At 31.2% G+C, this 20,021-nt stretch overlaps 4 protein-coding genes across 5 annotated transcripts; 2 read left to right on the top strand and 2 right to left on the bottom strand.

Moving 5' to 3' along the window:
- Positions 1-2,266: 2,266 nt before the first annotated feature.
- Positions 2,267-4,829, top strand: LOC100527511 (uncharacterized). The gene is made up of 3 exons (NM_001250158.2): positions 2,267-2,549; positions 3,543-3,597; positions 4,419-4,829. The coding sequence occupies exons 1-3, from the start codon at positions 2,442-2,444 to the stop codon at positions 4,796-4,798; spliced, it is 543 nt and encodes a 180-aa protein (NP_001237087.1). The 5' UTR covers positions 2,267-2,441; the 3' UTR covers positions 4,799-4,829.
- A 968-nt stretch (positions 4,830-5,797) lies between these two features.
- LOC100792982 (protein RETARDED ROOT GROWTH, mitochondrial) lies at positions 5,798-8,818 on the bottom strand. Its single transcript, XM_003518703.5, has 7 exons — positions 8,477-8,818; positions 7,736-7,850; positions 7,093-7,252; positions 6,855-7,003; positions 6,553-6,704; positions 6,272-6,386; positions 5,798-6,026 (listed from the first exon to the last, which is right to left on the bottom strand). The coding sequence occupies exons 1-7, from the start codon at positions 8,692-8,694 to the stop codon at positions 5,889-5,891; spliced, it is 1,047 nt and encodes a 348-aa protein (XP_003518751.1). The 5' UTR covers positions 8,695-8,818; the 3' UTR covers positions 5,798-5,888.
- A 1,037-nt stretch (positions 8,819-9,855) lies between these two features.
- On the bottom strand, positions 9,856-11,236 carry LOC102664542 (uncharacterized). The gene is made up of 2 exons (XM_006575775.1): positions 11,116-11,236; positions 9,856-10,412 (listed from the first exon to the last, which is right to left on the bottom strand). Exons 1-2 carry the CDS (start codon positions 11,234-11,236, stop codon positions 9,856-9,858), a joined length of 678 nt encoding a protein of 225 aa, XP_006575838.1.
- Positions 11,237-15,909: 4,673 nt separating this feature from the next.
- On the top strand, positions 15,910-18,691 carry LOC732562 (plastid division regulator MinE). Of its 2 annotated transcripts, none has more exons than XM_026124372.2 (2): positions 15,910-16,098; positions 17,956-18,691. In XM_026124372.2, exon 2 carries the CDS (start codon positions 18,017-18,019, stop codon positions 18,530-18,532), a length of 516 nt encoding a protein of 171 aa, XP_025980157.1. In that variant the 5' UTR covers positions 15,910-16,098; positions 17,956-18,016; the 3' UTR covers positions 18,533-18,691. The 2 variants fall into 2 exon arrangements, with proteins under 2 accessions (XP_025980157.1, NP_001236997.1); NM_001250068.1 differs by having other exon boundaries at positions 15,974-16,098; positions 17,930-18,653.
- The last annotated feature ends 1,330 nt before the right edge of the window (positions 18,692-20,021 follow it).

The raw sequence follows: 20,021 nt of genomic DNA, 5'->3' as shown, positions 1-20,021 counted from the left end.
AAATACAAATTTCTGACCCCACCAAGTTTATTGGCAAATATTTTTATTCTCACATGCATATAGCTTCAGCATTAACTTACTTTTTTAGAATTAAGATATTATCATAACATTCTCAATGGTCCCCCATGTAAACAAACTTAAGGGTGAAAAGCCATAATGGAAAACAAGATCTGTCGCCAAAATTTTAGGGTAAGAGTAGCACACCATAAAGGTTTGAAGAGAAATTTAATTTCTAATTTATCCTAATTAACTAATGATGCATAAAAAAATCCTTTTCCCTCGTGAGGTATTACACAAAACATATTCCTTTAATCTTCTTCCAAAATAATGCAGCAAATTAATAGAATTGTATAATTTGCTCAAAAGTACTTGATAGTACTACGAGTTGTTATAATAATTGAATCTTCATTCACTCAAGTTAACTAAAAAAGTACTTAGCGTCTAAAAGATGTATATATCTAAAAATAAGATAACTAGAAACTTACACTAGGTAGAAAGGAATTGTATTCAAGCTTACTAAAACAGAAAAAAAAAAAAAAAACTGCAGTTATCTTCCATTATCGTGTCAATGACATCTACTGTAAGTCTATTAGTTATGCTCTAAGCAAAATAATAATAATAATAATAATGCTAATTTAAAAAAAAAATCCTTGTATCTTGTAACTAAAAAGACTAGCCTCTAGCATGTGAAGTTACTTTTTTAATAATGATTTTTTCACATATATAATTTTACTATTAAATTTAAGATTATATTTGCGGAGAATGTATTCATTTTATTTGAAAAATGCACTTAAAAAACACGTTATCTGTATCCTATGTAGATTAAATGACACTACATATACTCTCTTAAAAATTTTAACTATTTAAAAACTAAATATTCATTTTTTTCATTTTTAATGTAATAAGTATTTTTATTATATATTTTTTACCAATGCACTTGATATATATAAAATTAAAAATAAAAATATATATTTAAGCTAAGCAAACAAACGATATTTTTTAAAAGAAAAAGGTATTTAATATGTATTGTTGAAAAATTATTTTTATTAGTTGTAACAACTGACAATCAACTGCTTTCATTAATTACTTTTTAAAATTTTAAAACTTAATGTACATTGTACAGCTAGTTTATCACCCGTATACACCACTTTTTTTTAGGGGACCCCTCCCATGTACACCACTTCTTCGCCTGGAAAGCTTGTTTTACAAAAGAGAAATGATATTTGGATAGTAAATTATACAATTAAATAAAAAAGGTGACAAGTTTTAATTATAATAATAATTTAAAACAGATAAATAAGGAAAATGATGCTATACAAAATTATTGCAATTTTTTTTGCCATAATTATTATATGTATATCATATCTCTTCAAAAAAACTGAGATAAATTAGTTAAAATTCAAAAAATTTAAACCGATAGGATAATTAATTAAATTAAAATATATAACAAAAAATTTTAAATCAATTAATGAATATAAAATAACGTACAAAAATCTATTCAATTACTTAATTACAATTTAATTTTTTTAAAAGAAATACATTCATTATTTCCTAAGCAATTTGTTCGGCAACACACAGGTAAATTAAAATGAAACTGAAGAAGAGTAGCATACGAATCCGCCACGTTAGGCAAGTGGTGTGCAGCGAAAATTACAATTTAAATTTGATAATTGTATATATTTTGAAATAATTATCGATTTATATCTTAGTTATTTTGAAATGATTTTTTATATGATTATGGCTTCAAATTTATTTTAAATAACTTGTTGACATAAAAATTAGAAGAACCACTTTTTAGTTCTATTCTTATTTTAAAAAAATTATATTAAATAAAATGGGATAATATAATTTTTATGATTTTACATTATAAAGAAATCATATTTGATGAAAACACAAGTATTAATTTTATTTGATATGAGAATAAGATAAAAGATCAATTATGATGGAATAACAAGGAAAAAATGACATTAAAAAGTTTATTTAAAAAATATTCTCAATATATTTTTGTGATAATCATCAACACAATTATTTACTAATTTTTAACTAATACAAATAAATTATTAAACATGTTTTTTTATTCATAACTATTTTTTTATAAAAAAAACAAAAACATAATGTACTTGAAAGAGAAAGGTGGGATCGCAAAGCCGCTTTGAGCAGTGTGCGCATCAGCGTACGTTGTCCTTTTACCCTTTGCCAGCTCAGCTTGACATCTGATGCAAAGGTGAAGCCTTTATCATCACTTCACATACCCACATTCATATTCACAGTAACAAAGACTCCTTTTCCATTTTCCTTCCTTTGGGTTGTGTTCTGTGTTATTGGGTTGGATTGTGTTGTGTGTTCCATACAACTCCAACTAGTCAGAGATTCTTGTCTGGGCTACATTGCACTTTGCACCCCAAAAAGTGAAAGGAAGAGAGGCATAAACACCCCAAAAAATGGAGAGAGCTCTCACTAAAGTCAGCAGCTTGAAGGTGGGGTTGGGGAGTTCATGGATCTCCAAGAAGGCCAAGGAGGAGTTCTCTAACATCTCTGAAGACATCTCTGTGAGTATATGCTTTTTGGGTTTGTCTTGCATTAATGTGGCTTGGTTCTTAGCACTGTTACCTTTTGGAGTTTGAGAGATCTGAAATAGAAGCTTTGCGTATTGATATTTCTACATTTTAGGGTGATAGATTCATTTCCATGATGTAAAGAGCAGGTCAATGCTTGATTCTGGACTAAAAATTGTAGCTTTGGTTGTGTGTGTAAAATGGGGTGTGCTTTTCCTTTTGAATTCATCTTGAGAAATTTTCTGGGGTTTGGGTTTGTGCTTTGGTGGAAGGAGAGGGAACGGGAAATGTGTGAAAGGGTATTGGTTGAACATGGGGAATACAGGAGAATGAATGGTTGCTAGTTGCGTCTTTCTTAAAGTGTTATAGCTTCTTTTTTTTCCTGATTCTCTTCTAGTTCCTTCCAGATATTGAATGAAATGGTTTGCTTTTGCTTAATCAGAGGAACAGAAAATTTTAGATATTGATCATATAGAACATTCTGGAGCCGTTTGGACCATGTGGTGTACCATACTGGCTTAGTTGTTTTTTGTATTTTGTTTGATCTGGAAGAGTAGTGAGTGCCTTCATTCATTTGAAATAGCACAAATTTTTAAAAATTGACACTTAATTCTTAAATTGGTAATTGATGTAGCATTGTCATTAATTCAGTTGTACATGTATTTTTTGTGTGACTTGTAAGGCCATAAGGGTAATCCATGAATTTTACATCAATCAAGAACTTGCATTAATGAAATAGATAAACTTGAACTATATTGTAGAGATTTATGTATTTTGAATGATAAGATGGGAATTAGTTTCAGATCACTAAGATTTTACAAATTGTTTGTGTTGACGCATAAAGCTGGATAAAATTTTATGCATAAGTATAAAAAAAAAAACTATTCCAGCAGGCAAATCCTGTTTGGTGTTTAGACTTTTAGATTTACTGGGAGTTTGATGCCACTGCCTTGTTTTTGCTGAAGAAGAAATGTTGATCTTTTGCAGAGTTTCTCAAATACCGTTGAAGAAAAGGCGAAATGGATCTTCAACAAATTAAAAGGTGTGAATGTGTTTTGACCCTTACAAAGATTTACTTCATCCGATAAGTCAATTTAAATGTATATCAGGAGTGATGCTGTATGTATGCTTGTCATTTTTAAATCTCATGCTTTCAAACATATAGATCCCCTTTCATTATTTTAATAAACAGTTACATAGCACCGTGGTAAACTAGGAGAAACATGCACTACATTGAATCAATCAATTAACACAATAGCAATCTAGTCATTGTGTTCATCACATTTTTATCAATGCTAACTGACTATAATAAGTTTCTCATGTGGTGCCGCCTTCACATTTGGCCCCTTTTCTGACACACTCGCTTGTATCATGTGATCATAATACCTGTTAGAAAATCTCACCCTTGAGTTGAAATTTCCTTTTTGCCATGCTGTACCTTTAAGTCCCTCTTTTGTCTTCTCCAACCCAGCTCTTTTCTTCATATTTTATAGTATTTCATGGTATAAAATTCATTACATGTTGATTTTGAGCCTATTTTATTCTACAACACAATAAGTTACACAAATGTGGCAAGCTGTCACCACTGTCTACACATGAAAATAACATGTCAAGACAATTATTATTTCAAAGGCATAGATTCCACCAACAACTTTGGTATCCGTACAGTTTATGACATTGTAGACTCATCCATATTCTAATTTTCATTATTAGGGGCAGTCATCCCTGCCCCCAACAAAATAAAAACTGTTGTAGTAGCTGCTATCTGTTATGTAATCAATCTCATATCTATTTAGGTATGCTGAGCAATTTAGAAACAACTGCATCAACTAATAATCACTTTCTTTCAATACTTTCCCTCAGGTAAGCCACAGAAAAGCCTACCGGATCTCCTCCGAGATTACAATTTGCCACCAGGTCTATTTCCACAGAACATAATCTGTTATGAGTTTGATGAAACCAAGGGCAAGCTGATTGTCTACTTGCCATCAGCATGTGAGGTCAGCTTCAAGGACTCCTCTGTGCTGCGATACGCAACCCGAGTCAAAGGGGTTCTCACAAGGGGAAAGCTTTCGGCGATAGATGGAATGAAAACAAAGGTTCTTGTGTGGGTTAAGGTGACAAATGTGGCAGTTGAAGGTTACAAGTCTGATAAGTTGTGGTTTACTGCTGGTGTAAAGAAGTCAAGGACAAAGGATGCATACGATACACCTTGTGGTGCTGTCAGAGTATCAGAATTCTGAGTTCACAAAATGTTGGTTATTTATGTCATCACTATCATTGATATGGAATAGATAGTCTACGTTGTTGGAAATGTTACACAATAGCTGTATAAGTTAGGATCCTCTTCTCCATATTTATCTATTAATATTGGATGCATTCCTGTTCTGGTCATTCATCGACTCATTGAACATGATTAATTTGGCAAGCTCAAATGGAACTCTGATGATGCTATACAAGTTGAAACAATGTATTCTTTTGCCCCATGGTTACATGTAGAGGATTAATGATTTGGAGGGTCTGTTTGGTGAACAGAGGTTTCAGAAGTAAGGTTTAATTTTAAGCTAAATGATTATTTTGGTTCTGTATCTTTCTTTCTTTCTTTTTTTGTTTTTGTTCAATTTGCTCCTAAAATCTTTTTAAGTACGTTTAAAAGTTAGAAATATGCAAGGAACAATACTTTATTTGGTTGTTGCTGCTGCATGCGTCAAATTAAGAATGAACTTTCTATGTAGTACTTCATAAATTAAGATGTCTAATCGATTAAGAATGTTTTAAATCTCAGGGATAGCGGCACGCGGTTGACTCCAAAAAAACTATGGCGTATGGCGGGATAACTGCTATTTTGACATTTTTTTTTTATAGTTTATATGAAGTATACTTTGAAATGGTTGGAAGAGTATGCCGAGTTAACTCTCAAATTAACTACGGCTAACGATAAAACTGTTTGAGCCGTGTAATACATGGAAATAACTCGAATGCAGGATTGATAGGGTATGGAATACCAGAATTTGAAAACAATGCAAAATTTTAACGTCCCTTGGGTTTTATGATAACAAATTCAGATTAATTTACCATCCTCCTATGGATAAAACTTTACAATATGAACAATAGTTCGGTTCCAACAATGATGGAACTAGATGCTCCTATATCCATTTTTGTTTTTCAATTATATCACAATTTCAAATAAATTTCATACAGTTCAATGGGTCTGGGATATATGCGGATATTATTTACCATACTAAATACAAAGGGGAAATTTTTTTATTAGCTCAAAATTTGCTTGAATTGTTACTACAAGAAATTAATCTAGCTTCAACTTCTTACTATCTACTAAGAAACTGTATTTGTAGCTCCAAGTATCTCATATAAGGATAGAACATTTTCAATAGTCAATAGACCAATAATGCACCATTCCAAGAAATCTGATTTCCTGTTCTGGAGAACTTCTTGTAGGAAATGAATATTGTGCTGCAAACAACCAAATCAATGAAATAAGCCTTAATTGGACAACATCATTTGAAGATAATGAACAACCTCAACCTCAACTACTAAGTTAAATATGTAGGGGAAAATGGTGTGCATCTAGCAGAAGAACTGTTCATAATATTAAGCACGCATTATTGAGTTTAGATGGGCTCAGATTCAAAAGAATATTTCAAATGCATTGTTTAGATGAAATGACTAATACTTATGGAGTGGCTCAACTCAAATACCTCAACAAATTTCAATTTGAAATCCAGGTTTCCAAAGCGTTGGGCAACTTCATACTCATCCCGAAGATACTCATATATTTGAGCATACTTTGCATCCCTCCAAGCAATTTCTGATCTGATTAATCCACAATTAAAAAAAAAACCAAAATTTCTCACTAGTCTAGGATGAAATGAATTGATAAATCAAATATTTGAAATCTTTAGGGATTACTATAATCTTAAATTTTCAATATATTCTTACACTGCCGTATGTGTATTTTTCTAAAACAAGGATAAAATACCTCTCAAAGAGACCAACTTTAAGAATCACATCGGCCAAATTTGAGTTAGCCTTCCCAACTAGCTGAAGTAGCTTCTTCTTATCCATAGTGAAGGTTCCAGTTTTCTCCATTCCGCGGTTTATGCCAGCAAACTCTTCAACTAAACCATCAACCTGATAATGAGAGAGAGCAAATGCCAAAAAGTCAATGGCTTCTTTTAAAATAAAAATAATGGCTTTAGTTTTAAGGGTTGTCTTTTTCCTTCAGGTTAACAAATGGCTAACAAAGTACTGGAAAGAAGATGACATTTGGCACATATTAACCTGTGAGACAAAATAATCCAGAGCTATGCTTTGTCCCAATACACTTCCAATTATACGGATACCATCAGTATCCAACGATTTCAGAACTATGTAGTCTGGACCTCCTTGCATGTCCTCAACTTGCAGTGGCTTCTCCTTTATTGCATAATCTAATCACACAGAACATGTTACTTATTACACATATGCAACAGGATTCAGAAGAACTATACGATTGATTAGTTTCTCTGAAGAAATATACCATCTTTCCTCATATCTTGAAGTAAACCAGATGCATGCCTCTTAACTAATTCCAGGTAACTTTCCACTTCATGATCCTCAATATTAAACAAAACAGCTGACCCATACTGATATACAACCATGTAACGACAGTTGCTTGCTTTCATGTGAAACCCATGTCCCTGAATCAAATGACTAAAGTTGTTCAGACTCTGTTGAATCAATCACATTGTTATATTGTACAATTAATCTTAATCTATTTAAACAGATTTTCTCATTATGAACACTTGAATCTGCTTCCTTTTTTATAGAGTGCATTAATTTAATTATCAATTATCATCAACAATGAAAACAATGCTATTTATGATGCAGCTCAGGCTGCTCAGCAGACACCCTTCCTGAAGGAGAAATTAGCAGAATATGGAGCAAGAACTTCCTGTAATCTTACCCTTAAACATCAAATGCACGCATAAGTTCCACAATACCATTCTATTAAAAATGAGTCCTCATGGCTCATAATCCCAATCCACACATTGCCCCAAGAGGAACATCAAGGTTATATTTTGTTATAAATTTATAATAAACCACGCATTGACTCAATACAGATATTCAAGAAGCATTTAGTGACTTCCTATAGAAACACAAGAAATAATACTAAATCTTACATTGGAGTCCAAATTGAAGTCACAGAAGCGGAGAGCAACATAGTTTGAAGATGAGCGGGAAGATGGAGGAACAACGTTTCTGTGATTATCAGCCTGAATGCCCTTCAAATTTATACTGCCAAAATTATGAATCTGAGACAGCCAAATCATAGAAAACAAAAACAGGACAACAAAAAGACAAGTAAGAGGAAACGGGTTCAATTCAATTCAATTCCAACCCAAAAACCAAGGAAAAACACAATGCATCGCTATAACAAAAGATTAAAAAAAACCCAGAAAACCTCAACCTATAAATCACATACAAGCATTAAGTTACCACTTTAATAATAAACTAAAAAGAATAAAAAATAAAAAAGTCCAAAATCCCAATCTAATATCATAAATGCAAAAAAAATTACAGTCCCCCCCACAAAACACAGCACAGTCTTCTAAATCGAACACTAAAACATAGGACAAATAGAAACATATAAAAATAAAAATAATCATAAAACTCTAAATTCCAAATCTAAGATGAAAGGTAAAAGTACAAATTTACCTTCCATCACCAAAAAAAGCTAACAGTACAAACTTTAACTCCCAGATAACATGATCTTCTCTTTCTTAAATGGAACAGTAAAAGAAGTCATAAGTAGCAGCAGAGAAACGAGATTCAGAGAACGACCCATTTGCGCATTCCACAAAACAACAAAAGGGTCGAGAGAAATTAAGGAACTTGAAAAGGATAGGGTATTGGGGAGGTACCTGGTGGAGAGGAAATAAGCTTTGACTGGGATTTTGACGCAGGGATCGAGTTCCGGGTCTACGAACCCGAATTGATCCGGGTCGGGTATTTCAGAAGTTGCGGCGGCGGCGAGAGAGATGGAGCGGTTGAAGGAGGGAAAATGGGGTTTGGAAGAATAAGAAAAAGAAGTGGTTATGCGGTTATAGAACGAAGAGAGGGTTCTCCATCTTCCGCCCATTCCCTGAGAGGAAGAGGGTCTTCTTCTAAGGGCTATTGCTTTTGCTTTGTCTTGGGATTTTTCTCTCTCACTTCCTTTCCGTTTGCTCTTTTTTTTTATTATTCTTAAAAAATAAATGTCATTGGCCTATGAGTGTGGGGGTAGGTTTTTTAGAAAATCAAATGCAGTAGTAGACAAATTTAGGAGTGTAGTCCCCGTACTTTCAAATATATGAAAAACCAGATAGACGTGTTGATGTCCGGACTCATATTTCTATTTAAGTAGTGATAAATATAAATTATGATTACATATATACACTTTGATAATTTTGTTTATCGGAATAATAATAATGCTGAAATATCGGTAGAAAAAAAGAAAACATTAATTTAAGTATGTATTTGAAACTAACCTGATCGGATTGTAGAATGCTTCGGATGGTGTTGGTGAGATTATAATTAATAATATGTTGTTGTAGTGAATGAGAGGCTGCACAATGAACAAAAATGAATGAATTGATTGCATATGTAGATAAGATTAGTGAATATTTAAAAATCTCAAGTAGGAGTTTACTACTATATATAACAATACTAACCTGAAAATGGGTAAATTGATATGAATATGCATTAGTGGGTGTGATGTAATGACAAATTTGCATCATTTGTGTTGTTGATGTTCTGCTACAATAATAAAGAAATAAAAGCATTATATCAAATTTATTTGAGAATTGATGATAATGAAATTGCAATAGAGTGTTGATGTTGACCGCGGTATAAGTAACGGTAAAGTAAAAAACATAGTATATTGTAATTATATGATTAGAAATAGATAAATTGAAAATGAAATCAACAAATAATGTTTTGATAGAAAATGAATTTGATTAATGATAATACATATGTAGAAATAAGAATTTGGGATGCATACCATGTGTTATAAGTTTGCAAATACTTCTTTGTATCCTACATTAATGGTAGTATTTTTGGAAGTGTCTTGATTATCATGAATAAGAATATGAAGTCCTTTTTTGCTTTGAACTCGTGAAAGTGCAACATATAGCTGGCCATGAGAAAAAACTGAGTTTGACAAATACAATCCAACATGTGCCAACGACTATCCCTGAGATTTGTTAATGGTCATTGCAAATGAAACCATGAATGGAAATTATCTTCTAATTAGCTTGAATGGTCATGGAGAATCAGAAGGAGACAAATTCATTCTTGGTATGTATGTCCTATGACATATATTGGGTCCAGTAATAATCTCTGCTTCAACCACATTTGAACCAAGCCTTGTAACAATAAGTCTAGTTCCATTGCATAACCCATCAGCTTGGTCCAAATTTCGTAGTAGTATGATGGGAGTACCAACCTTGATTTTGAGCTTGTGATTAGGTATTCCTGATGTTTTCAATGAGTTTAGAAATTCAGGTGTTAGTACTCCGAAAGCAGGACTGAGTAGTTCATAAGATTTATCAACACTATCAGCACTACAATACTCTTTCTCCTCACTAGGAATCAAAGATAGGACATAGTCATTTATTTTGTCAATAACATCTTTCGTAGAGGCTAGAACAACTCTTTTTTGCAAGAAATTTCCATTGCTATAGTTCTGTAATAAGTCTGGATATGTTGCTTCAACAATTGCCTGGATAGGATCTTGAAAGTCCTTGATAAGAAACTCATCTGGGATGGTGATTTCGTCATAACCATCGTTAGGTTCTCCAAGTTTAGCATCGTCTATGTCTAGGAGCCAATCAAAAAATAGTTTGAGGTCCTCACAGTTGGTATGGGCAGTAAGATTCGATTGCAATCACATGTTTTTTGTCAGCTTAAGAATTTGACAATGGTCCCAAATGTATGATGCATTTAGAGTTGCATGGACAATGTTAGAGCGATTACCTCTTGGCACAACAAGTAGTATTTAATGGAAATCACCACAAAAAACAATGACCTTTCCTCCAAAAGGTTTATCGTTGTGCATGATGTCTTTTAAGCTTTTGTCAAGTGCCTCAATACTGTACCTGTGACACATTGAAGCTTCATCCCAAATTATGAGTTTCGTCATCTGCAACAATTCAGCCAAGTCACTCCCCTGATGAATATTGCATGTAGAATTTTGTGTTGCAGGCACTGGTATAGGAAAAAATGTGTTGTTCTACCCCCAGGCAACAGTATTGAGGCAATCCCACTTGAAGCCACTGCTAAAACAATGTCGTCATTAGAGCGTATAGTAGATGATAAAGTTTTCTAGAAAAAGGTCTTGTCTGTGCCACCATATCCATAGAGAAAATAAACTCCGCCTGATTGAGTTGCAACTACATGCATAATCTTATCAAAAATAAAAGTCTTCTCATCTACATTTAGTAATATATACATAATGTATTAGTAGTATGGATTGTTGGGAATGAATATTGTTTTAAGAAAAACTAAAATATGATGTAAAAACCTGTTAATGAATGATAGCATTTGTTAAATTCAGCAGCCAAAATGTCCTTGTCATAAGCCAGTTCATTGTAGATAAGCTTATTTCCGTGTGGGTTGGCAGCATATCCTATTGGGTATGACATTGAAGGAAAATCTCGTAGGCTTTTCCTGTTGGTTTGTAGGAGGTTTTCAATTTCAGTCAAACAAAGATGCATTGTTTTTTTTGTCTGTGAGATGAATGCCTATGAATAGTACGACAATGACATTGTTAGCAAGTGAGTTGTTTGCTATGATTGATATGTATTTATTTAAGATTGATGAAATTATCTTGTCTTCTATGATTAAATACAATATCACCTGCCATCCATTGCCAAGTTTGTTCCCACACATATTCTGGTTTATCCATGGTATTCATAAATAGCAGCTTCACAAATAACTTCCTAAGAAAGTGTGGAGTTCCCCAAGTGTTAGCTTCTTGTAAAGCACAAATAAATTTTTTATCACTTCCTAGAAAACCTTTTGCAAAGCATGCTTCTTTAAATGTATGGTAGACAATATTTTCTACTATTCTAATATCTTTGTAAGATTGTGACCCTTTAGCGGAGGAAAGCATCATCCTCATGTAGAACAACTCTCCACTGGAAGGGGGTACCCATATGAGCATGCAAATTATATTTCCTTGTTTTCTTGGTTGCCAACATCTTTTGCATGCATCGTAAATGAATTTGGACACATATTTAGCATAAGTAAGATCTCGTCCATGATGGTATATTTTATTAATATCCATCCAAGTTGTAATCATTGATTCTTTGATTGTACTCTTAGATAATACTGTGCCAATTGGTTGACTATCTTTCTAGTAAACAGTCTGTTGATTTTCTAGGTGGAAATAGAGGTGTTCAACTATTGGTGCACGTCCATGCATTAAGAATGCGAAAATCTTTCAACATGTTTCAAGGGGTGACACATACCTGGTGAATGAATAATAAAACATGAACACATAATATGTATTAATTAATATAATAATAAAGGGGGTTTTGTGTATAGATGATATGCATTTAATGAGCAGATGATTGACACACACCGACAGTCAAGATAGAGTTTAATTTCATCATGAACCTCATTGTGTGTGCCATCCTGATTTTGCACATTAACAATAGTTGTTGTAATCCGATCGGATCCTTTGTTGATGTACTTAAACAAGTATTTGATTGATGTACTATGATTGCACCATTTCATATTTAGGTGTGTTCTATATTTGAGTAACAGATGTGGACTATATGGCACAACAAATCGATTATCGAGTTCAATACCATGCTTTTGCATCGTACGTCCGTTGTTTCTTCTCCTATAAACTGGAAATCCATCTTGATCAACAATTGTTGTTTGGTGGAACTTTTTAGTGAAAAATCTAATACACTTCCCATTGACCATACATGGTGCCCTTGTGTTTGGCAGCCCACATGGTCCATGCATCATATGGTTGGAGACAATTTGATACAAATCTGGATGTGTGTCCTTATTTGCTATCTCAACAGAAATTATGTTGTCAATGTCTTATAGATTTGGATACTTGTTTGAAGGATGCGAAAAGATTAAAATATGAGCATGAGACAATCATTTTTTTTTGCCATTCAATGGTGTAAACAATTATAGTCCAATTGAAATATTAGTAGCATCATTAATAATGTATATTTGAAATTATAATTGTCAAATTGAAGAGTATCCATCTATAGGGAAAGAAAACCATGAGAATATTATTGTCAATCCTCTTTTTTTAATTTTGTTTTATCTTTGTATCTATAGGAAAAGAAAACCATGAGAATATATAATTCTTCTTCTTTACTTACTTTATCGTTTCTTCTTAAGCGTTTTTATGGGTAAAAAAAAATCTAATGATTTTTCCCTTGTCTTATTCACATGCTATAAGTTATTTTAACTACTTTTCTATTATCTTTGTATCTCTAGGAAACAAAAGTCATGAGAGTATATAATTTTTTAATATTCTAAGAGGTAAAAATATATATGGTGTTGTGTTGGCAAAATGAAAAAATGAGAAGAAAACATCTAATAATTTTTTAATTATTTTCTTATTCTCTATTATTTTTGTTTACTTTATTGTTTCTTCCCAAGTATTTTTAAGGCAAAGAAGAAAACATCTCATATTTTTTTCCTTATCTCATTCATATTATAAGTTTTTTAATTGTTTCTTATTATCTTTGTGTCTTTAAGGAACATGTATGGTGCTTTGTTGACCAAATTTTTTATTTGAAGAGAGAATATAGAAGAAATTGAATAAGTAAAGTAAGAAGACCTCTTACATCTTATAGACTTTTTATTTGTCTTCTTATGTGTTAACTTTATTTACATATCCTTTTATTAATTTCCTTTTGTTTTTTTTATTGCTCTGATTTTTTTTCCTCTCATTTTTGTGTGTGGTTAATGGATTTGAAGTTTACATACCATGAGTCTATAAGAAAGGAAAAAGTAAAAAGAAAAAAGGAACACAATTGTAAAGAACATGATGATATATATCTCTCTCTTTTTATCTTTAATCATGTCATGCTTATGGTATTTAGTCGTATAAATTTGTATTGAAATTGATTTTTAGATTTGTATTTGGAATTATTTTTTTTGCTGAATTTTATAATTGATAATATTAGAAAATAGTTGTATTGAATTTTTGTAAGTTGTTTAAGATGATTTTTCCTTCTAAGAGAAATTTATAAAATAAATTTATGTAAATCATCAAAACTTGAATGTTCTATAAAAAAACATGTCCAATACAATAACTTCAACGTAATATTATATTTATTTTTTTATTTATTTTTATCCATCTCTTTTATTTTTCTCTTCACAACGTATCTCACTTTGAAATATTATAAAAAAATCCTTAGAATTGAAATGTATACACCCTAAGAGTAAAGATAATTAAAAATAAAATTTTTAACAAGTGACATAATAACATTACAATTTCAATATTTCATAAATACATTTATAAAATAAAATGATATCTAAGTATTTACCACAAATGATTTGATCAATTATGTATAGATAAACATATATTTACAAACATAATATATTAATATTATACTATCATAATAAACAAATAAACACAAGTAAAATTACATATACATTACAAAATATATTAAACTAAAATTAATGTGCACATCAATTTACATATAATAAGTGATATTATTTCAATATATAAATTTTAGTACAATAAAATATGATAATGCAATAAAAATACATGTTAATAACATTAAATAAAATAAAATTAGTTGATGTTTTTTATATTTAAGATTAAGAAAAGTCTATTTTTTTCTTATATTTTAGAGAGGGAGTAATTTCGGATCCTTTCTTACTGTGTACTGTAATTTTATGACATTTACTTTTTATTTAATTAGTTTGATTTATAATTTTTTATTAGTTTTGGTCGATTTTAATTAATATTACTAACCAGTTGATGACAAATCAGTGTAAAAAAATCTTTCAAATTATCTAGCCAATACATGGCGACCACGAGATAATTTTTATAATAGTATTTTTTTTTTTATTATAAGCGATATATCCTTACTCCTTAAATAGACATAAAAAATGAAATTATTTTAAGGATCAATTTGATAAGAAGGAAAGAAACAAGTGAGAAGTAAGGTGAATGAAAACAATATTTTTTTTTAAAGAAATAGATGAAAAATATAGTGAAAATAAAAAAAATTATAGTTTATTTTTCTGTGTGATTAATTTTTTTTTTTGAAAAAAGTTAAAGATTAATCATTTAAGATACTAATATTCATTTAAATGATTAACTTTTTTAATAAATATTTTTTCAAATACATAATTAAATACATGATTACATATTTAAGAGATAAGATTATCTACAATGATGTCACACTATATTGGTAAAAAGAATGTATAGTTTAAGAAAAATAAAAAATAAATAGGTGAGCAAAAATAAAAGAAAAATCAAATATAAATTCTAAATAACTAACCTACTTCACACATCTAAAATTCTCTCTTTCCTAATTTTTCTCAATCAAATATTTTTTTTCACCAATCAATTTGCTGGCTATTTTACAAACGGGGCGTAATTTTTTTTCAGTTTTTTTCAAAGGGGATAATTTTTAAATTATTTCTGAAAAGGATATCATATATTATGACTTTAATTTTTTTTTGTTTTTATGACTTTGAAGTTGTAATATATATATATATATATATATATATATATATATATATATTAATGGATTATCACTTTAAAATTGTAATTTCTTTTTTTTCATACTATTTTTTTTGTTTTTATTTTGTTTTGTTTTTAATTTTTTAAAAATTATAAACAATTTTATTTATTTAATTATTAAATAAATATTTTTAATTTTACTTGTTATTAGTTTTATTTAATATGCTGTATATTTTTTATGGTTTTATTTAATATGTTATATATTTTTTAAATATTATTTTATTTAATATATTTTGTATGAAAAAAAATTGAAAACAAAATGAAATACAAAAAAAATAGCGTGAAAAAAAATGACGACTTTGAAGTTGTATATATCCTACTACTTCAAAGTCTTCAAAGTAAAAAAAAAAAAAAAAAATAACTTAAGACTTTGACGAAGTAAAAAAAAAAAACATTACACTGAATTCTTAATATTATTTATTACTTCAAAGTTCAAAGTGTTACTGCTCTTAACTTGAAAGTGGTTTCACCGGGTAAGACTTACTAAATAATTTAAAAATTACTCCCATTAAAAAAAGAACTGGAAAAAATTACATCACATTGGTAAGGGAACAAAGAAGAGAACAAAGGCTGACGAAACGACGACGTACTAGGAGGCGTGATAATAGCGGGCAACAAGAAGAAGATTGCGACTGAGAATATCGAAGTTCCACTGTCCCGAAGCTGTCAACAATGGCGATTTCCGGCGATCTCAGAGTCTCAGCAACACTTCCTCTGTATCGCTCCCACTCGCCTCCACTCCGAACCTCTTCTCAGTCTTCCCCAAAGGTTTTGTTTTCTCTCATCTCACTTTTCCCCTCTCTCCCTTTCTTCGCACAAATGCTTCTCACACTCTCTCTCACAGTATGCATATATTCTCCTTGCAATTCCGCTCATGCTGATTTCAACGCCTAATTACACGCAAACCGTACCATTCGAGGGTTCTGCAAATTCGATTAGGTTTTTTTTTTTGTTTACAATTGCGGTGTTTCCTTGATTCTTCAGCCGCGTTTTATAATCTATTTCTCAGTGTAGTGGAGACTATGGTGCATTCAGAATGGAAACAATAAAAAAAATGTAGTTGCTACAGTAAGATGCAATAAGAGCCAGATGTGGCCCTTTTATTTGAGTACAGAAATTGTTTTTTTATGTATACATTTAGTGTCATTTGGCTATTGGCATGATATGATGGATGGTCTAGTAGCTTGTCTAGTAGAAAGTGGAAACCTTCCTCTATAGTGGTTGGTTTAGAGTTACAGACAAGGGATGTATAAGTGTACAATGGCATCCATCTGTCTATTGACTGTAGGTGGTACCTGTGTTTGGCCTCCATTGTGGTATGATATATATATACACACACTATAGGTGGTATTTCAACTAATTGGTGGTTGGTTTAGGTGGTATATGCCTGATTTTCCTTAAGTAAGGTCTTTGGTCTGACTTTTGAGCCTTGTCTCGATTAAGATCCTATGATTTTTCTGCCTTTTCCGTGCTCGTTCATGCCAGGATTGCTAGTATGCGAGATTGGAGCAGGATTGTGGGGATTGCTTGCGAAGTTGTGATATTAGTGAACTTTCTAGAGATTCATACCTGCGAACAGTTATGTTAGGATCCAATTACATGGTATGGGACTTGAATCCCACATTGGTAGTATGGGTTCCAGTGCGGAATTAATAAGGCCTTGAGCTCTCCAACTATAACAGTTAGCTTTTGTGATGTGGTTCTCCCAAGGTTCTTATCAATATATGATAAGCTTACAAGTTTCTTCAGTTTGTGTGACACTTGGTGGCCAACCACTTCGTCTCCACTCCAGTGTCAGCAGCCTGTCCGGTGGCTTGACCTTTTTGAAACACTCAATCTCCGCTTTCTCTGAAATTCCTAAATCCCCCTTGTGTCAACCTCTTTGAATTACTTTATCTCTCTCTTCTCACTCTAACCTGACTGTGTCTCTTAAATGTCCTTGAGGGGTTGTGCTCTTTGCTCTCAACCTATTGACTCAAATAGTACTTCTCCTATGGAAGATACTTGTGGTTCTAAACAAAATAATACTATAGGTGTTTTTCAGATGATGGGAGTCCATGGAAATTGTTGAATTATAGCTATTTCATCTCTCTTTGTGGTTGATTGAATGCTATAAGAGATCTTATTAGGCTAATTTGATATCATAGCCTGCATTCATAAGTTGTGTCTCCATTTCATGGTCCTCCAGACCAAAGATTAGAGGAGGGAATAACTATTTTTGCATCTTTTTTCATTTGATTGAAAATATGCATAATATATTCTTGATAAGTTACATGCCTTAGAAATTCTAGAATAGAATATATATTTAGGTTTGTGCCATTTAGTTGGGGTGTTAAGTATGCTTAAAGAGGATGCGATACTGCATTTATGTTTTCTGATTTTTCAGTAGAGTGGGGAAAGGATCAATAAAATGTTCTTTAATTTTCTATTTAGATGAGATGTTTTTATTCAGATTTCAAATGCTTGTGGCGTAGATTCTAGAGTGTTGCATTGTTGATAAATGCTCACACTTACCTATATATATTATACAGACTATCAAAATTTTGAAATCAATGAAAAATGCCTTGTCGTTAATTTCTCAAATTTTCTGTCTAAATAGGTAGACTTTCATCGTTTCTTGAACAGAGCTTGTAGCATCTCTGAATTCACTCCAAAATGCCCTTACCTGACAATTGTACGATGCAATATGCGTGGGTATTGCAAGCCAGTTGCTGCGGTCCTTGGAGGTCCTAAATTTACATCAAATTCAGTTAGCCAAGAAACCGAGAACTTTCTCCTTGATGCTGTTAAAATGAACTTCTTTGAGCGGTTAAATTTGGCTTGGAAGATAATTTTCCCATCGGCAACATCTAGAAAAAACTCCAATGCTAGGATTGCTAAGCAACGCTTGAAGATGATTCTGTTCTCTGATCGGTGTGAAGTAAGTGATGAGGCAAAGCGAAAAATTGTTAGCAATGTTGTGCGTGCTCTATCAGATTTTGTGGAAATAGAATCACAGGATAAAGTTCAGCTGAGTGTCTCTGCTGATACAGATCTTGGAACTATTTACTCTGTCACAGTGCCTGTACGGCGGGTTAAACCAGAATATCAAGAAATGGATGAATTTGGGACAATAACAAATGTTGAGTATAAGGACACCGGAGAGACTTCTGGTTCTGTTGATGTTACATTTGATTTCTATGTTCCAGACGAAAGGTCTTGATTTTGAGTTGAAAGTTCTTGAATTTTGATTTCTTTGTCAAAAGTTAGTGTCTGAAATGCCTACCAGTGAAAGCTAATCTGGATTTCTGTATATATTTTTAAATTGAAGCTTACATTAGGGTGACACTAGATTTTGATGAGAAGTTTTGTTTTTGTACTATCTATATCTGTTAGTTTGGTTTGTTGCATCATTGAACTAAATTTGGTATGTTGTCTTTTCTTAGCATTTATGATAAGCTTATGATTGTATGAATCATTATTATTCATGGAATTGGTAGTCGTTTGCCATTGGCCTACGAAAGAGAGCTAGCTGATAGTTTAGCTTCATCAGATAGTTAAACTATCATCCATTCTCCTTACCTGGTTGCATGTAAAATTATAACTAGCTCTCACCTATGGTCCAGTCATGGTACATGTGGTTTGTTGTCTGTAGACATGTCGCACGAAGCATGCATTTTGTTTAGAATAGGGCTTTTGTGCAAAGATCTGTGCTTGTGTTATGTTACTTATTTTCTATCCAATCTAATTACTTCCTTGGGGGGTTCTATGAATATGGCAATTTAATCATACTAAGTGCATTTTTGGTTTGCAGTTGAAATTGTTGTGGTATGTATTCCAATGCAAATCCAAGAGATAAAAACAAAAGTAAGGGTCTTGATTGGTTGACAAAAGTATTTTTGCTTCAAAAGTAATTTTTCACTTGATTTTCAAACATATTCTAATTTGGTTTGAATTGGCTCGTTAATTAGTTTATTTAATTTTGAACTAAATAAATTATAATTAGTTTTATACCAAGGAGATTTACTTTAGTTAGTTGGTTGAGAATGATTAGTAAATTTTTGTAACTTTCAATACTTGTCTTTAATTTCCTATGAATAGAAAAAGTTATAATTAGTTTGATTTTATTCTTTGTTTTTGATATAAATCAATGTTCTGTTCAATTATTTTTTAATTAATATTTTAGTGAGTATAATGCATAAAATAAATATTTATTTTATAGAATTAAAATTTATAATAAATAAATACTTTTGACTATATAGATTAAAAATATAAAATACATTTTAGATTTATGATAAATAATTTACATTGTGAGGTAAATTATTTCAAAACAATGTTCAATTTAGAAATGAAAAATAAAAAATAAAATTCTGATTCAAGAAAATATTTACAAACATTTTACTTAAAGAATAACACATAAAAAATACTTCTGATTTAGTATAACTATTCTAATTTATATATGGAGAGAATTTTTAGATCAACATATTTTAGATTTAGACTTAATTTTTTACTTTAAAATGTAAAATTAAGTAAAGTTAAAAATTAGACGATTCTTCTCCTTCAAAGAAAAAAGGGGAGGAAAGAACGAAGAAAGCATGTGAGACTTTACGATAAAAAATAATTATTCTACTTTGAAACAAAAGATTTTTTTTATTTTCTCATATTTCATTCTTTTACTAATGATATTCATGTATTTATTTATTTTTCTTTCA

This window comes from Glycine max, chromosome 2, assembly GCF_000004515.6.
Source record: "Glycine max cultivar Williams 82 chromosome 2, Glycine_max_v4.0, whole genome shotgun sequence".
Classification (NCBI taxonomy): Eukaryota; Viridiplantae; Streptophyta; class Magnoliopsida; order Fabales; family Fabaceae; genus Glycine; species Glycine max.
Note: the sequence above shows the minus strand (reverse complement) of the source record. Positions and strands in the feature narration are given on the sequence as shown.